This window comes from Stegostoma tigrinum, chromosome 4, assembly GCF_030684315.1.
Source record: "Stegostoma tigrinum isolate sSteTig4 chromosome 4, sSteTig4.hap1, whole genome shotgun sequence".
Lineage (NCBI taxonomy): Eukaryota > Metazoa > Chordata > Chondrichthyes > Orectolobiformes > Stegostomatidae > Stegostoma > Stegostoma tigrinum.
Window position 1 is genome coordinate 68,687,542 of NC_081357.1, and position 19,550 is coordinate 68,707,091.

The 19,550-nt window shown below is 38.8% G+C and overlaps 1 protein-coding gene across 7 annotated transcripts in view; it reads right to left on the bottom strand.

Moving 5' to 3' along the window:
• Positions 1-19,550, bottom strand: part of ptprk (protein tyrosine phosphatase receptor type K) — a 609,799-nt gene that overhangs the window by 78,518 nt on the left and 511,731 nt on the right. For 4 of the 7 annotated variants that reach the window (XM_048530887.2, XM_048530886.2, XM_048530883.2 and 1 more), the window contains exons 15-16: positions 8,836-8,865; positions 3,756-3,916 (exon numbers count right to left, since the gene is read on the bottom strand). In XM_048530887.2, the coding sequence (XP_048386844.1) occupies positions 3,756-3,916; positions 8,836-8,865 (191 nt within the window). The remainder of the gene's footprint in view (positions 1-3,755; positions 3,917-8,835; positions 8,866-19,550) is intronic. The other 3 variants (XM_048530889.2, XM_048530888.2, XM_048530884.2) reach the window with 1 other exon arrangement.

The window sequence follows — 19,550 nt, forward strand, 5'->3', positions numbered from 1 at the left end:
CTCCACGGACCCAGGTTCAACTCCACTCGCAGGTGATGTTCTGTGTGGAACTTGTGCATTTAATCCGTGTGTGTTTCCTCTCACAATCCAAAGATATGCAGGCTAGGTGGATTGGTCATAGTGTTCAGGAATATGTACATTTGGTGGGTTATAGGGGACATGTCTGGGCAGGTTACTTTGAGGGTCCATTTGGGCTTGTTGGGCCAAAGGGCCTGTTTCTACACTGTTAGGGATTCTATGATCTATGATCAGTGCTGGGACCACCATTGTTTGTAATATATCACAGATGTGGAGGACACTGTAGGGTGGTCTGATTAGTACGTTTGTGTACAGTACATAGATTGGGGGGCTTTGGATAGTGAGGTGGATTGACAGAGGATACAACAAGATATAGACAGGTTGGAGACTTGGCAGAGTAATGGTTTAATCCAGACTAATGCAAGATGATGCATTTTGGGAGGTCTATTGCAGGAGGGAAGTTACTTCAAATGGCAGAACCCTAGTTAGCATCAACCTACAAAAGGATCTCGGTGCACAGGTTCACAGTTCCTTGAAAGTGGCAACACAAGTGGATAAGTTGGTCAAGAAGGCAAATGGCATACTTGCCTTCATTAGTTAGGGCACACAATATCAAAACTGGCAAGTGATGTTGCAGCTATATAGAACTTTGGTTGGAAAAAAATTTGGAATATTATGTACACCACACTACCAGTTGCATATGGAGGCTTTTGAGAGGGTATTTAAATGGCTCGTTAGAATGTTGTTGGGTTTGGAGGCTTTTATCTATGAGGAGAGATTGGACAAACTTGATTTGTTTTCATTTAAACCTCAATGGATAAGGGGGTACCTTGTAGAGGTTTACAAACTTGTGAGAGGTATGAATAGAATAGATAATAAGACTCTTTAACAACAGGCAAGAAATGTCAATCACGGTGAAACATGCATTTAAGGTGGGAGGGGGTGGGGAACGGAGAGAAAGTTCAAAGGAGGCAAGATTTTTTACTTTTACGTAGAGGATGTTAAGTACCTGGAATGCAGTGCCAGAGGAGGTGGTGGAGGCAGATAACATAGCAATGTTTAAGAGGCATCTTGACAGACACACAAATAAGCAGCAAATACAGAAATATGAACTGCATACAAGCAAAAGACTTTTAGTTTATAAAGGCATCAAGGGCCAGCACAGTCTTGGACGGTCATAGAGCCTGTACCTGTGCTGCAATGCTTTTTGATTCGCAGTGTGACTGCCCGTTTGCACAGAGCAAGATTCTGTAAATTGGATGAATTCTGCATTCAATTCCAAATATCTGCTTGTGGTACTTTACTGCATTTCATCAGGATAACATTCCAAAAGTACAGCATCCCCTCATCACTGAAATGAATTTTCTGTGCTCAGACTGCAGAGTAGACCTCGAATTTATAATCCTGTGAATTAGAGGCAAGTGTGCTGTCAACTGGGTCCTGACAGCTCAGTTGAAATGTACTCACCACAATGATCAAGAAGGGGCCTGGGAATAGTGGAGGATTAAAGATTACCAAAAATGTAACATGACCCACACTGTCTACCTGCCACTATTTTCACAGCAGTGATCACCCTCCAGGTCCATCACCTGATTCCAAAGTGAGAGGTTTTTTTTTACACCAGAGCTCCTACCTTTGAAGGTGAGAATTTCATTTTATCTAATGGAGGACTGCCAGGTTTCCCAGAACTTTGGAAACCAGGCAACTGAACAGACATGAGATTAGAAGGATAAAGTAGCCAAGCATTTTTCTTGATAATACAACATGAGATCTCAACCTAGCCACTCAAGAACATTTTTTCCCCAGCCCACTCAACTCTCCAAGCACATGACTCAAAACCTTTTGCTTCCTGATTGCGAGCCTGCATCCATTATCACCACAAAACTTTCTCTTTCTCCTTTACCCCAGTGCTGATTCCAAACTGCTGAGAAGTTCCCCCATATGTCTTTGATAAGACCACAAGAAATAGCAAAGGGGTAAGTAATCCATTTGCTCTTTGATCCTTCAGAATAGCGCAGCAGTCTCAAGACTGATCCGACATGCCTCACGTTCACGCGCCTGCTTTTTCCCTCATGACCAAGAATCCATCTATCTTAGCCTTCAATATACACAAGGTCTGGGCCCTCAGAGATCTCCATGGCAAGGAGTTCCAAACACTCTAAACCTTCAGACTTAAACTGGCACTCAGTAATTGTGAGCCTATGACTTCTGTTCCTTGAGACTCTCTCATTAGGGAAATATCCTCTCTTAGTATTTATCCTGTCAAAGCCCTTATGAATTTTAACTTCCTTGATAAGCTACTGTCGAATTATCCATCTCTGAGAATCTTCTCTTTCTGCGTAGATATCTACTAAGTATTCAGGAACACCATTAATTTCAAATAACATATACTGTCCTGATTTGGGCATATTTTGTCATTTCTTTATTCTCAGTGGGTCAAACCTTGCATCTCCCTGCCTAAGAGCACTAGAAGAACACCAACAGCACACAGCCATAAGATTATAAGATTGCACCCACCACGATTGTCTCTTGACAACTACAGATGGGCAGTACATACAAAGCTGATGTCCGAGAATGAATGCAGTTGTAGGGAGTTAGACAACAGGGAAGCAAATGGAAAAAAAACATATCAATTATGAAACAATGTTCAAGGACAAACACAGATTTAAAGTGATTTGCAACAGAAGCAAATGCATTGCAAACAAAAATCTTTTTCACACAAGTCGTTCATGTCTGGAATGCACTGCCTGGGAGTGTGGTGGAGTCGCACTTGAGGCATTCAAGAGGGCATTGGATGATTTGTTTTAAAAATAGAAACAACAGGCAAGAGTATGGGGGAAAAAGAGGAGGAGGTATAAATTCATGATGCTCATTTGGAGAGCCAGTTCAGACAGGATGGGCTGAATGGCCCAATGGCTGATTGGCTTCCTGTAGAAATGTGGCTGATTCCTAACTGCCCTCTGAAATAGCTTAACAAGTTCCTCAGTCGCATCTAACCACTAAAAATCCTCACAAAAACAAATAAAACCAGATGGACTATCTGACATGGACAAGGCACCGGAAATTACAGGCTCTAAGCAATGTCTGAAATGACCTGGAGAGCCCTTTTAAATCTTTCTCTTCCTACCTCAAAAATATGCCTCCGACTTTTGAACTCCCCATTCTGGGGAAAAGTGTTTTACTATTCACTTTATGTATACTCCACACGATTTTATAAACCTCTACAACGTCACTCCTCAACTTCCTATGCTCCAGTGAAAATGTCCAAGCATGCCCAGCCTCTCCATATAACTCAAATCCTTTAATCCCAGCAACTTCCTGGCAAATCACATGCAAAAGTGGTCCCATCCTGCAGATTGCTAGGTTGGTGTTGGAATACGTAATTCTGTTCTCCACAGCAGAATCAGGTCCTGGGAAGGGCAGGGCTCTCAGCATTTGTGTTGCCTCAAATCGGGCAGGCACACCTTCTCTGATCCCTTGATTTGACTCCACTCTGTTTTCTGAATTTGCCAGATTGCGAAGAAACCTTGTGTAACTGACATCAATTTTCAGTCTACATAATTGTATTTTTTGAGAATCCATGAGTGTTAGTTTAGTTTTTTGCTAACTGGATATTTTGGCACTTCTTAAAAAATACATGTCCATACCTTTTATTGTCTTAAATGCCCTCATGTGACCTCCATCTATCTTTTCAAAGATGTGTTTTACACAGTAGTAGTTAAACATATAATACTTACATCTAGGACTGAAGTTGTGAGAGTCCATAAAGTTGATCGAAAGGGGCTCATCAGCATGAAGTGTGCTTTGATCAGCATAGCTCCTGTCCATTGCATTCACCATATGAGTCATCTCTTGTCGAGCATTCCCTACTGCATCCTTGCGTTTCTTCGCAAGTTTACTGTAATCCGCAAAAGCAAATAATTAAACTAAACAGTTTACAAGCACAGTTTTCATATGGCAAAAAGTTAGGCTTAACAGATAGATTTGATATACTTTATGGGATAAAGGCTTCCATCTTTTATAGAGGAAGCCAAATTTAAAAAAAAACAGCAAAGTCCAAATTTGTCTATCTAAATGTTTGTCAAGTGCTTTGGATATTGCATTCACGATGAAAAAACTTGTGTATATGTCTTTTGAGGCAATATGACTGAATTCAGATGATCTGTTTCTCTGATTAAGGGATACATACTGGCCATAATACCAAAGGAAACTCCCCTATTTCCTTTTAAATAGTGTGACAGGGTCATTAACTCTGCCTGAGAAGGTGGACCTGAACTCGATTTAACATCTCATGAAAGACAGCACTTTTGACTGTGCAACACTCTCTCTGCACAACACTGAATTTTCAGGCTATATTTTGGAATTGAGATGCTGTACTGGGGCTTGAACCCTTAATCTTCTGATTTAAGAGACATGAACGCTACCCACTGAGCCACAGCTGACAATAGAAAGAACGCTAGTCTGCCTTTACTTTTTGACCACATGATAAAAGAATTCAATTATTGCTCAGATGTTTTACATTATGAATTATTTATCAACAAAATAATCTCTTTTTTCCCAAATTTCATTGCACACAGATGTATTAGCACTGGTGAGTGTTTTTTTTGAAAATGATACAAAACCACAACTCTAAAGTCACACATCCAAATGGTCAAATAACATAGGAGCAGGAGTAGTCCATTTAGTCTCTCAAGCTAGTACTGCCATTACAATAGATCATTGCTGATCTGCACCCCAACACTTTGCATTTATTCTATATCCCTTCCCAGTCTCAAACAACAAAAACGTATCAATCTCAATTTTGACAGGGGTATTGGTCAACAAGTGCTTTGTACAAATGGAAGGACAGGCGTTATTTGCATCTGGTTTATACATTTGGGAATGGTGTGGCCAATTATTGTCCATTTCACATATGTTTGGAAGATCCTCGATTTTGAGTTAAATGAGCAGTTGTGCTCAAAGAACACAATTAAATCTTAAATTTCTGCCATGTGATAAATAGATAGGTACATTTTCATGCCATGTAATTACTTCAACTGAAACTTGTTTTTTGAAAAAAATTATCAGACTTTAATATGAAAAACGTGCAAAATACAATTCCTGTAATTTTGACAATTTCCAATCCTGCTTTTGATTTCATTTCCTGTTTTTTTTTAAAAAGAAAGAGGCTGTGGACAATAAGACATTTTACATTGACTCTAGGTGCTGTTGGTTCTGGTCTGACAATCCCCATCACTGATCTGATTATTGGGGTGACTGATTTGATTACTGAATGATAAATGTGACTCTATAAACCAGTTAACTCCCTTGGAGAAGTTAACTCTGCTACACTAACATACAAATGATATCATTTGTATGGATCGACAAGATTGTTTCAGGCAATGACAGGGTTCAAACTGAACAATTTTACAACTGTAACTGGCATATGAAAAGTATTAATTTATCATGCATTTCTTTATCATTTTACAAACTGATTAGCTGTTTTTGTAAAACAACTATCATTCGAGCCATCAAACATCATGTGTGGGATAATGAAAACTTTAAAAAGTGGTGTAGAGGGTGTTATTCACAAGGCATTCAGATTAAATCAATATACATTGTTAAAAAACAAAATAAATGGCAGTTCCTCAGATCTTTCATTGATTCTTGCATTTCACATTTCGCATACACTAAAACAACAGATGTCAAGGGTAAGAGGCCAAATTCATAAGCTTTGACACAAAATCCAGAAGATAATACAATGTTATCTATGCGTGTCAAGGTTTCAAATGAAAATTTATTTTCAGTAATTTAATTCTCTGTTCAAACTACTGACAATCTCTCTCTAGGACTCCAGAGAACATATGGCATATTTCAATTGCACTGTTTTATTTCCAGCCAAGTACTTCCTATGCGTTCTCTCCCTAGATAAAAGAAAATAATTTAGTACCTATTTGAGATTGAATGAGCAACAGCCAGTTTTCATTATTTAACAAAACAAAACAAAAGAAAACTCTTAAATGGAAAAGCTGAGGAACATACACAAGTCAGTGGTGCAATCACAGAGGGGATGCAGAAAGAAAATCATAATACAGATGATACTGTGAAACCAATCATACTTTGCTAAAATGAACCTTAGTTTTATAATTAATTAAAGGAGTGTATCCAGTTCAACATGATGTATACTAAGAGAGTTCATATGCTTTCAGCTTTCATATGCTAGCGTGCTTCTCATTCTCAGCTCAATCCCTAACATGGAGCGGATTAAAGAAGAACCAATCATCTGGGTCTCCCCAGTGGTACACAGCTTCTTCAGCTGTGCCTTCTCATGGCCACAATGGAAAATGGGTTCCTCGTTGCCCCAGGCTACCGCTTCAGACGAACCCGTTAAGAGGTTTTCCCCAGACATGATACATACATGTGTACACTCCCTGGCGCTCATGGACTCCCAGCTCCTGGCTATGGAGGAGAAACTCCACTATCTTGTGGACACCTCAGGAGAGTTAAAGGCTGAGGTAGTAAATGCTGATTAAAAATTTTAAAAAATGGAGTGTAAACGGATGCCGAAATAAGGGATCATTCTGGCAACCGAGCCAATGGCAAATGTAATTATTTAGATCCCTTTGAACTGTCAGGGAGGATTCAGCAACCCAGCATCTCCATAAATTTACCTAAGTCTGTGCAATGGAGAAATCATTCTAGTTTGACAGTTAACAATACACAGGAAATAGCAATTATCAGCGAGAAGCCCAATTTGATTGGTGTAGTGAACACGTGCTTCAGGTTGTTTCTGATAGTGGGAAAGGCCAATTCACCCAGCAGCACTGAAACCAGTAAGGTGCTGAACTCCCAGTCCATCTGCTTCAAATGGGATTTAGTGCTTACAGTGTCTGCTCAACAAGTGGAGGTGATCCATCACACCAGGTGAAGATGCCAACTCTTGAACAGGCAAACAGGAATGTCAGAACCATGTTCATGGGATTGACAAATTGACTTGCAGCTGGTGTGTAATGTACTCAGGATAGCAGTAATTGATGTGAAACTCAAAGGCTGAATTCTGAGACAGATTTCCTCAAAGAAACCAGTTTGTTGCAAGGAATTACTGAAAGCAAAACAATACATATTCAGCTGACAGGGAAAAAGCTCAGAGAAAATATGTAATGAGGCACAGGTGTTCGTTGCTTTTACAATCTCTACTCTCGATAATGAAACATTCCATAAATGATTGAAAAACATGATCGCTCAATATGGACCTCAACTTAAGCAGGAGCAGTTAACCTCATGAGTACCTATGCTGCAATGCACTGATCCATTATAGAAGCTCAAAATTCACTTCAATGAAGAGCTGGGTGCCATCAGCTCTGAAGCCTTCAGTCAAAGCATTGTTACCTACTGGGGGATTTCAGTACGAGTGGCTCAGGCACCCTGGTCTGGAAAAAAAAGAGAATGGGCAGATATTACTTGAGCTTTGTTGCCATCACAAGTTTTGTGTAGCTGGTATCTCCTTTCAGACCAAATCATTTCCCTCCTTTCTGTCTCAGATGCATTCATGCCATCTATCAGAAGACTTTTACCAATTTAGAGATCCCAGAATGTGCCAGTTCCATCAGCGCATACTTGTTGCTCAGCTAATGAAATCTGCACTCACTTGGTCATATTTATTGGATGGATTATGACCCTACATCTAAAGAACTCTCTACACTGAATTGGCAATGGGGTTCACAATCTTCATGACAGCTTTACCTGCACTATAAAGACAACTTCCAACAAAATATAAAGATACATAACTAGCAATAACAAAAGAACAGTCAGTTGTTGATGGCCTTGATGTCTAAAGCTAACTTCTTGAAAGAATGTTTAAAGAACAGAGCAGAAACAAAAAGGGCAGATGGCCATGAAAAGAGCCCAGAGGAAACAGAAGCCAATGAATTATCCCACTTCTTCACCTACTGTCTTCGTCTGCAGCAAAGACACCACCAGTGGGATAAAAACCCTCAGCTTACGAGATGGAAGGCTGCTACCGACAAAGATTTTTGAGCACAATTTATTTGGTGGAATCTTTATTTCGCTCGTGCAGTGTTTTGTGGACTTGTGAAATTTTTGATGTTGAGCACAGTATAATTTTACTATTTCCCAATAAGACTTAAGGCTTCTTTTTGTTCTATTTTAAATACTAGCCTGTTAGAGGAACACTACTGAGTTTATGTTTAGACACTCAGAATGATCATATTCATGAGGAAACTCCCTATTCTAGTTGACCCGCAAATTATTTCAATTACTTTAAAACCATTTATGTGCACAATGTAAGATCAAGCATTACGCAGTGTTCCATCTGACAAGTGAAGAGTAAGTCATCACATTCATTTGAGTTTGTTGTCATAAAAATGTCACTCAGTAGAGTTAACAGTTCTTAATGAGGTACAAGCAGAAACCCTGTCATTTTATGCACATTGACATTTAATGCTGATTGCAGCCGAAATACAGTAGCTAAGAAGACTGATTTTAATTAAGTGGTCTATGAGTGGATTATTTCAAACCAAAAATGTCGAAATGATGTAAAATTGGTGTTTCACGTTAAATCTCAATTCTAACCACATCCAAAGATCCAAATTATTTGTCAGCTGCTGATACTTATTGAATTTACTAAAAATGGTTTGGGGACTTCCCTTTAAAATTAAACTACATATGTAGTAAAATAGGACCTCTTTTCTGTATATTACCTTTCTTAACAGCCAATTGGATTTAGTACTGGACCATTTGTGTCAAAACTTACCATTTGTATCCAAATACCCCTTTAAGTTTAAAATAACAACAGACTTGCTTCTATTGGCTACTTACAGGTAATAAGAATAAGAATAGTAGCTCCTCCTGGCAAGCAAATCAGACAGTGAAGAAAGAATTATTGGTGAATAGAAGTGTGGAATCAGTTACAATCAACAAAGCAAATGCTAGCTGTATTTGATACTGATCATCTTTGGTTAGCATTTTACTGCAAACGAATCATGCAAAAATTAATCTTACACTTCATGCAATTAAGTGCTTGCAAATAAAATAGAAATAATGGGTACAGAATGAAAGTGGATAATTATGTTCCAGATATCAGTCATTAAAGTAAATGAATAAATAAAATTGATTGCACATTTCTTACATGCACTACATAATACATCAGGATTGATAATTTGTCTTTGCTATGCATCCATTTCAACAAGAGAAAAATTAAAAAATATATCCACGCATAAGAAAACAATATATATTTGAGCAGAATAGCTTGCATTCAAGTAAGCTGTTTTGCACAGAAATATCATGTCAATGAAATAATGGACATTCTAGACATTAAAAACAACAAAGCAATTTAAACCACATCAGTTATAGCAATGTCCCATGGATGATCATGTCAAAGAAAAGGTCACTATCGATGATCAGTTGATTAGCTTGAAATTAGTCAGTGGCTAAAACAATGTTCCAATGATTTTGACTCAGCTGACATTTTCTAAATGAACAATCTTTTAATTCTTAATTAACCTCGCAACAGTATTGAAGCAATTAAATACCCAAAATAAGTATCAATTTTTTCTGTCAATTTTGCCAATATATAACAAATTCTTGAATAGTATGCTCACTTATGACAAAATTCTTGTCCCCGCCCCCCCCCCCCGCCGCGGTTAGCATATCTTCTTCCAACACTAGTCAGACAACTAAGGATACTAATTTCTATTAGTCTTTAATTGTTTGTAGCACCTTAGTATATTCTCTAGTTGCTACGGGGAAGTTTAATATGGTCATGAAGATTTGTATGTATATATTCTAACAATGAATGAGACAGAAATTGATATTAAAATTAATAACATGTATTGGATTGATACCTTTGGTGAGAAGACAGACAGCCACACTCTGCAAATGCAATTTCTAGCAGATGTTGGATAGAACAACGAACAAAGAAACCTACAGCACAGGAACAGGCCCTTCGGCCCTCCAAGCCTGTGCCAATCAAGATCCTCTGTCTAACCTGTCGTCTATTTTCTAACAGTCTGTGTCCACTTGCTTCCTGTCCATCCATGTACCTGTCCAAATATATCTTAAAAGACGCTAACACATCTGCGTCTACCACCTCCGCTGGCAACGCGTTTCAGGAACCCACCACCCTCTGTGTAAAGAACTTTCCACGCATATCTCCCTTAAACTTTCCTCCTCTCACTTTCAACTCATGACCCTTAGTAATTGAGTCCCACACTCTGGGAAAAAGCTTTTTGCTATCCACCCTGTCTATACCCCTCATGATTTGGTAGACCTCAATCAGGTCCCCCCTCAATCTCCGTCTTTCTAATGAAAATAATCCTAATCTATTCAATCTCTCTTCACAGCTAGCACCCTCCGTACCAGGCAACATCCTGGTGAACCTCCTCTGCACCCTCTCCAAAGCATCCACATCCTTTTGGTAATGTGGCGACCAGAGCTGCGCGCACTACTTCAAATGTGGCCGAACCAAAGTCCTATACAACTGCAAAATGACCTACCAACTCTTGTACTCAATACCCCGCCCAATGAAGGAAAGCATGCCATATGCCTTTTTGACCACCCTATCGACCTGCGTTGTCACCTTCAGGGAACAATGGACCTGAACACCCAGATCTCTCTGTTCAACAATTTTCCCTAGGACTTTTCCATTTACTGTATAGTTCGCCCTTGAATTTGATCTTCCAAAATGCATCACCTTGCATTTGCCCAATAGTGAAGAGAAAAATGCATAAGGTAGTTATTGTTTGTACCACAACATACTTGCTGGGTTTCTAAAAGAGAGTATAGCCACACAGCAAGACAGCTATCTACTGCCTAGATACATGTAGATAGGTGAATGCCTTTTGAATTCAAAATTTGAACATTTTTAACAGGATTGGAAGTGTTTTTATTGATTTGAATTTTTTGTGAGGTGAAGTAGTAAATGATTGTTTCCATTAATTGATAGTTGTATAACAAGGTGAAGAAATTCAGGATATAACTAGAAACAGCAAAGTCACTGGGGAGATTTTTCATATTTTCTATAACAGTTGGGATATTGCGAAGTGGAATGCTTCATAATGGCAACAGCATAGAGTCAAAGAGTCACTTACACAAGACTTAGGTGTCTGGAATGGACAAGTACATGCAGAGCAGAAATAAAGGAAGAACATGGAATTTCAGCAGACATTTCAGCAAGCAAAACCAAAGCCACAATGAGTGAACTGGCTTCTTTCTGTGCTCTGCACCGTAGGATTCTCAGAGAAAATTATAAAGCTAACTGCTTTTCGCCATGAACATTTCAGTTTAATATTCAATAAAATTAATGTTGGTAAAATTAGTAAGATTTCTTTAATTACGCATTAATTAACAATGAAGCAGCTTGAATATTCTTAAATGATGAAAATCAAGTGTCAACTTGAAGTGTTTTAATGGTGCAATTTGTGTTATGTAACTTTATTTGGTGATGTAGCAATCGAAATCACAGAATCTGATCGAGGAGAGGAAGATATCAGGAAGCTTCCACAGTTTATGGGCTCAATTTTTTCAATCAATAGTGAAGCAAATGCCCTTGCCTCTGACTTGAAGCAAGTTTGCCACTAAAATCTTGGTGATGTTAGATTCACCTTTTCTGTGGGAGTTAAAAATTTGTGCCAAATTGAAGGATCTCCAGGCATGCAACAACGTTGCCAATTACCCAATTCCCACTGATTGCAAGCCAACAAGTTAAAAGCACCACAGTCCTTGCCTTTTTTTTTCCCAATTTCCAGGTACCAAGATAAAAAGTGATTAAGGTAGAAACTAATATTTTGATATGAACAAATAATGAATTTCTTTTGTTGCAAGATGAAAATTTGAAAGTCAACCATTATAAAGTCACATTTTCAGGGCCAGAGAGAGGATTTGGACGTAATCATGAAGTTAGTACACAGTTTATGAAGAAAGCTGAAGAAAACAAATAGCCTATACCACCTAATTCATATTGAAAATTCAATTAGATCCCATTTAAAGTGTAAAAAAAAAATCGAGGGGTATTTTTCTGCAAGACTTAGTGGCAAAGTGAATTTTTTTTTATCAATTCACTAATTGCTTTGGGATTGCATTCTAGAGGAATCTTAATAGTACAACACTGATGGAGCATGGATTCAACTTGCGTGAAGTCCCAACACAGTCATGACAAAAATTACTTAGTTTTCCCAACTCTAGAGTCACAAATTTCAAGCCAATTAGGAAGAAAATACAGGAAGGAAAATACATGGAAACAAATTTGAGCAGTGGGAGTACAATTCATTCTCCTGAGTCTCTCCATCAACCCAATCAATAGGTTCAAGTAAAAATCAACCAACATTAGGTAATTTAAATTGGGTTATACACTGTTCCTACTAGACTGGAACTACCTACTTCATATAAAATAGAACGAAAAGTAACTTTTAAAATAGCATTACAGACTGGATGACAAACTTCATATCTGACATACAAGGATAGTTTGTGTCAATCATTTTTATGAATTAACTTACTAACTTCATAACACAAGCAAAAACAGCACAAAGCTTTTGTAACACAAACACAACATTGCTGCACATAATAAAGCAACACAAGTGTGCCATCTGCAGCAGCATCCTGTTAATCAAATTTCACTTGCTTATATGATATACTTGTGAAACAAAAATCTGGATTTACAGATTATAAAAAGCTATCGTTAAATGAAATGACAATGCCAGTTGGTACTTGATTTCTAAACCAATTTCTACAAAGACAAGGTAGGACGAGACAGCCTTTCTCTTTGGAATGTAACTAATAACAGAGACTAAATACCTAAATACATAAAAACAAAAGATTGCATGGATTACAAAAAATGACTAATGGTGATACATCTTCAGGTATGAATGGGACACATCTAGAAAATTCTTGGAATATCAAGACCAAACAATGGCAGCAAGCAAGTTTCTCTCACTTCCTTTATCAAAATTTAGCAACCCTGCTTAAGGAGGACACAAGGAGGTTACAAAATGATAAGGATAAGTTGACTGAGTTGGCAAAAGATGTCACAAATGGAGTAAAATGTAGAATAATGTGAACTTGTCCATTTTAGCAGGAAGAATAAAAAACACACATTATTGAAATGATGAGAAATTGGAGTGCTCCGAGATGCAGAGGGATGAGCGTGCTCTCATGCATGAATCACAAAAGGTTAGTTTGCAGGAACAGCAAGTATTTAGCAAAATAGCAATACTATCATTTGTAACAAGGAATTAAAGATAAAAGTTGAAGTTGTGTTTCAGTTATTCAGTTAAGTGGTCAGACTATACCTGGAGTACTGTTCACAGACCTGGTCACACTTTTTTCAGGAAGAATGAAGATGTGTTGGAAGCCGCACAGAGATGGTTTACTCATCTACCACTCCAATTACAATCTTGATCACTACATTACAGCATGCAGATCCAGGCATTGCAGAATAAAAAACCAAAGCTGACACTAGGTATAGGCTGGGCTCAGCAAAGATTTTAAACAGGCGACCAGTAAACCCAAGAACTGTGTTAAATTAAAGCCTCAATACATTTTCCAAGATTTGCAGAGACTCTCAGAACCAGGTAGCCTTGTTAATATGTTAGGGATTGAGTCACGCTCCAGAATTTGATGTCAGTTATAGCAGAACAGTTCAATGTAAATTTAATGCAAGGAACAGAAAACATGTTAGGCAGGATTACCCAACATTGGGGCCAGGTCCTCAAGCTGTGTTACAAGCTTTAACTTTGAGTTTGTGAGCTCAGAAGCATCAACGATCAGTGTGCATTTCTATTCCTTTGCTCCCCACTGCCCCGCCCCTTTTACAGATTTTTTGAATCCTGTCCCCTGTTTTCAGAAGTCTTTCCACCTCCCACCTCATCCAGCTTCACACCGTGTTATCTCAGATTTTCCAGCATTGGCAGTTCCTACTATCTCTGCTGTTTGTTGTAAGCTGCCTTTTCATAGATAAGCAAAGACTTTGAATAAGCAAATAACTGATGTATACTGCTCAGGAAAATGGGCATTCTATGGTTTTGCAGAAACTGTTGGGCATATTGGGCATAGCTGGAAAATATTTTTAATTCATATAATTAAGAACTAAACTAGAAGGTGGGTTTTAACATGTTTTAAACAAGAAAATTCAATGATCCAAAAGATGTGTTGTAATATTGAAAATTCTTAAAGGAAAAAGACATAGCATTTCAAACAAAAATATTTTTTTTAAAAAGTGGAGAATTTGAATTATAAGGAGAAATTGGATAGGCTCTGACTATTTCACTGGAGCACAAGAGATTGAAGAGTGACCTGATAAAATCATAAGAAGTATAGATAAGCTGAATGGCGGACGTCTTTTCCATGGGATAGGGGAGTTCAAGACTAGAGTTCATATTTTAGAAAGACGAGAGGAGAAAGGTTGTAAAACAAAAGGGGAGCAATTATTTTAATAGCGTGGTTCATGTGTGCAATGAACTTCCAGAAGAAGTGGTGGATGCAGGTACAGTTACAACATTTAAAAGACATTTGGAAAGGTTTAGAGGGATGTGGGCCAAGCACAGGCAGTTGGGACTAGTTCTGTTTGGGATTATAATCAGCATGGACTGGTTGGATGAAAGGGTCTGTTTCCATGTTATGACTCTACATATTTTACTGCAGCATGAATAGAGGTATTTAGACAATCACCTGGAAAAGAACGTTAAACTACCAACTCTTTTACTATGGTACATCATCTGGATAACTCTCTATGCATAACTTTGAGAAAGGGTGCAGGAAAGAGATGGATTGAATAGTTGTGTTACTATAACGTCTTACAACAAACGAGGACTGACCATCTGACAGTGACTGGATGTACGATTGTCTTTTGCAACATAGTGTACTGTTTACACCGCGGTCTTTTTATAACTAACTTTAAATTGTGTGATGGTACTAGTTTTGAATCTTTCGTGCAAATGCATTAAAACCTTAGAGGAGACTTACGGAATTTGTATAATTTAACAAAATCTCATGCAAATGTATCATCAACCTGTACAATCCACATGTAAGATCTTACAGGTGTAGGCAGTCAAGAGAACACATGGATCATTTACAGCTATCATATATACACATACCATATGTGTTATAATCTCAGATCAAACCACCAATTTGTGCTATGATCTCTTGCGGACCTCCTATTGTTCAAGTTGACAAAAGGTGACATCCAAGGGATTTAAGAAAATAAAACCATAACATCTCGTGGTTTTTAAATAACACTGAGACATTGATATACAAGTTAAAATAATAATACAATCTTCAACACTGGTACAGAGATAACGGGAACTGCAGATGCTTGAGAATCCGAGATAACAGTGTGAAGCTGGAAGAACACAGCAGGCCAAGCAGCATCTCAGGAGCACAAAAGCTGACGTTTCGGGCCTAGGCCATTCATCAGAGAAGGGGATGGGGAGAGGGTTCTGAAATAAATAGGGAGAGAGGGGGAAGCGGACCGAAGATGGATAGAGGAGAAGATAGGTGGAGAAGAGAGTATAGGTGGGGAGGTAGGGAGGGGATAGGTCAGTCCAGGGAGGATGGACAAGGCAAGGAGGAAGGATGAGGTTGGTAGGTGGAGGCACTGACATGTTGTTTTTAACACCCTGAATAAACGTATGATGAATCAAAGGCTACTTAATAAGAGCCCAAAGTGTTGAGGATAGTTTATGGATACAGAATTGGCTAATTAATAGAAGAAGTTGGAATAAAGGGGTATTGTTAGCATGGCTCGCTATAACTAGCAGAATGCCAGATGGATCAGTGCTGAGAAGACAATAATTTATTAATGCCTTGGATGAAGGCAGTGAATGTACCACATACAAAACAGATAGGAAAACAGGGATAACGGATATCCAAAAAAACTGGGTCAGAAGATGCCTGCACGAACAACATCAAGAAGGTACGACATGCCCCGACACACACATCACACTACTCTATATCAGGAACACATTGGAACTCGCCACAAAACTCTTATGATCGCTGGGCATCAGAGTGGCACAGAAGCTGACATCAAACCTACAACAACTGCCCATCCGAACTAAAGGTCCACTCCCCGTCATGGGCAGGACCAATGTCATCTGCAAGATCCTCTGCAGAGACTGTGAGAAACACTACATCGGACAAACAGGAAGGAGACTAACAACAAGGGTACATGAATTCCAAATAAAAACCAAAAGAACTGTGGATGCTGTAAATCAGCAACAAAAACAAAGTTGCTGGAAAAGCTCAGCAGGTCTGGCAGCATCTGTGGAAGAGAAAACAGAGTTTAAAAAAGAGTTCTGAGGAAGGGTTATCGGAGCCGAAACATTAACGCTGTTTTCTCTGCCACAGATGCTGCCAGACCTGCTGTGCTTTTCCAGCAACTTTGTTTTCGTACATGAACACCAAGTGGTTACAAAAAGACACGATCAATACTCACTCATCTCAATCCACATGGACAAGGAGAACCACCAATTTGACTGGGACAACATCAAAATCCTGGCTCATGCTAGGCAGAGACAAGCACGAGAATTCCTAGAAGCCTGGCACTCCACAAAGCATGCTATTAATAATCACATAGAACTCAACCCCATATACATTCCACTACGAAGGAAAACTGGAAGTGAAGCAATGCGGCTCAACAGACTCCAGAGTTTAAAACCCAGGCAGGAAAACACGCTAATAAAATGTGAGGCTGGATGAACACAGCAGGCCAAGCAGCATCTCAGGAGCACAAAACACGTTGACGCTTCATCGGAGGCTGCTCTGAGGATGTTACCCAGCACGGTAACAAAACGTCTGCGATACAAGAAACCAGCTCAGTGAGCCAACCAATCTCAACACCCACAAACTGAGCTACAAATCTACTCCAAAAACCTCCAAAAATGGTGAAAATGAGATAAAGAGGCTGCAGAGGCACAGAGAAACGTTAACTGGTCAAAACTTGGCAGATGGACCATAACGTGGGGAAATGAGAGGCATGGACTTTGTCAGGAAGAATAGAGAAGATGCATATTATTTAAATAAAGAAAGGCTGCAGAAACCTGCAACACAGAGAGATTTGTGGGTCCTGGTGCACAAATTGCTAAAAGCTAACATACAACTTCAGCAGGAAAGGGTCATCGGAAGGGAAGTTGAGTGTGGCCTTTATTTCAAAGGGAATGGAATATAAAAATAGGGGAGCCTTGCTAAAATATACAAGGCACTAGTTCAAGCCACATCTAGAATATGGTGAATAAATCTGGTCCCCATCTCCAAGAAGGATATACTGGCAGTGGAGGCAATCCAAAGGAAGTTTACCAGGGTGATCACAAGAGTGAAGAGACATTCCTATGAAGAGGGATTGAGTATGTTGGGCCTGTAGTCAACGGATTTTAGAAGAATGAGAGGAGACCTTGTTGAAATATCTAAGATTCCAAGGTGTCTTAATAAATTCTGAGGGGATCTTTCACCTTAGCAAAGTGTTCTGGATCAGGAGACAATCTGAGATTAAGGGATCACCCATGTAAAACAGAGATGAGGTGGAATTTCCTGATTTAAAATACAGTGAAACAGCAGAATTCTTTCCTAAAGGGGGCGATTGAGGCTATATAACTGAACATATTCAAGGCTGAAATAGACAGATTTTTCATTAGTAAAGAGGATCAAGATACTTAAAATTTTTGACCAGTGTTTTATCGCTTTGTGTGAATTGTTGAGTAGAGTAAAAACCTTGAAACAAAAGGAATAGGTATAAATAGCGAATAATCTGGATCAGGGCATGGTGGAGCAGGTTGCATATCTGGACTAAACTCAATCACACTGTCCCCAAGTTAATACGTCCACAGTAGATCTCTAGATATTGAATCTCTCACCTCCTGACTCAGTCACTGTGATTGAGTGCAAATTGCAGACGCTCTGATACATTAAGGAGGGAGATCAGTATCTAAAAAATTTATACGAGATTTTGATAACACTTCAGAGAAATCCAGAGGCAGAAGGGAGCTAGTATGGCCATTTGCATAGATAATGATGTGAAACTAACTGAGAGAAGTGGATTGTGCTACAATTACATTTATAAGATCTATATATTTTGGAATCATAGCTTTACGTTTATAATAAACAAAGGCGGACATGTAACCTGGGTTGGAGTGAATCTGACACCTGTGTAATTTGAATGTCAGTGATCAAATGAAGGTTTAGGTTAGGTTGTTCTGCTGAAAAGGTGTAAGGTATAAACAGAAGCAGAGGCCCTAAACATTTTAAGGCAGAGGTAGACAGATTCTTGTTAGGCAAGGGACTAATGTTATCAGGGTAGATGGGATTGTGGACTTGAGGTGATCATCAGATTAATTATAATAAAATTATTAGCAAAATAATTACTTAATCATGAACTTATTGAACGGCCTGCTGCTGCTCCTCATGTTCATACGGCACACACTTCCCTTAAACCAAGTTTATCCTCAAGAAAGGATTAAGAGGGTACAGGCAAGCACTTTAAACTTGGGAGTTAGGGCCAAAGAGGTTGAGAGAAGGGAGAGGGGCTCAAAATTAGAAGATGGCATAGATAACAGATGGAAACTAAATGAAAGAAGTGAGAGAGTAACAGGAAGTGAATTTTGGAGGAAAGAGGGATGATTAAAATATGCAAAGCTAGGGGAGAGAAATCAGAAACATACCAGTAAAATAATAGAAACTGACAGAACAGCTACAGTTTTGAGGGCCCGACAGGTGTCTTTTACAAAATGCATTGGGGTACTATTAACACATCGAATGAATTGAAGGTGAAAATTCAATTAGAAGACACTGATGTCACACAAATCACTGAGACATGGCTACAAAATGGCCAGAATTGGAAATGACATACAAAATTAAAGACTAACAGGAAAGACTGAAAGGAAAGAATCAGCCTTAGTGAATAAGAACAAAATCACATGAATGGCCAGACAGGATATAACACAAAAATGTCAATTATTAGATAGACTATGGGTAGAATTAAGAAAAAGCAATAAGGGTTTTCAGATAATGGTGGGGAAGTGCACTAACTCCTGCTAACAGGGGCTGATGCAAGTAGGCAATCGTTCTAAATGCACAAGTTAGAAAACCAGGCAGCAAGGGCCTAGTACTACTACTTTTTAGTGGGGGGGCATGGGAGTGAGATTGAGATTTTGGTGGGTGGGGGGAGGGGGAAGACAAAGGCATTCTTGGAGTTGTTTCATGATAGTTTACTGCAACATTATGTCCAACAACTAATAGAGGGTATGTCATATCAAATTTAGTCATGAGTAATGAGCCAGATTTAGTTAATGACCTAACAGTACTTGAACATTTATTAAGGAGGTTGTGATATAGTCAAGTTCAACATATTCTTTAAAGACAAAATATGTAAAACAGCTGCTCCGATTCTAGACTTAGTCAAGGCTGACTTCAACGAGATGAGACAGAGACCTCCGAGGATCACTGCACAAATCTGTCGATGAGTAAAATATTTAGGATCAATGGGAGATGATCAAAACCTAATTTTGCCATCAGAACACCTCTGACGTACAACAGCTCCTTTTTTTTTGGCA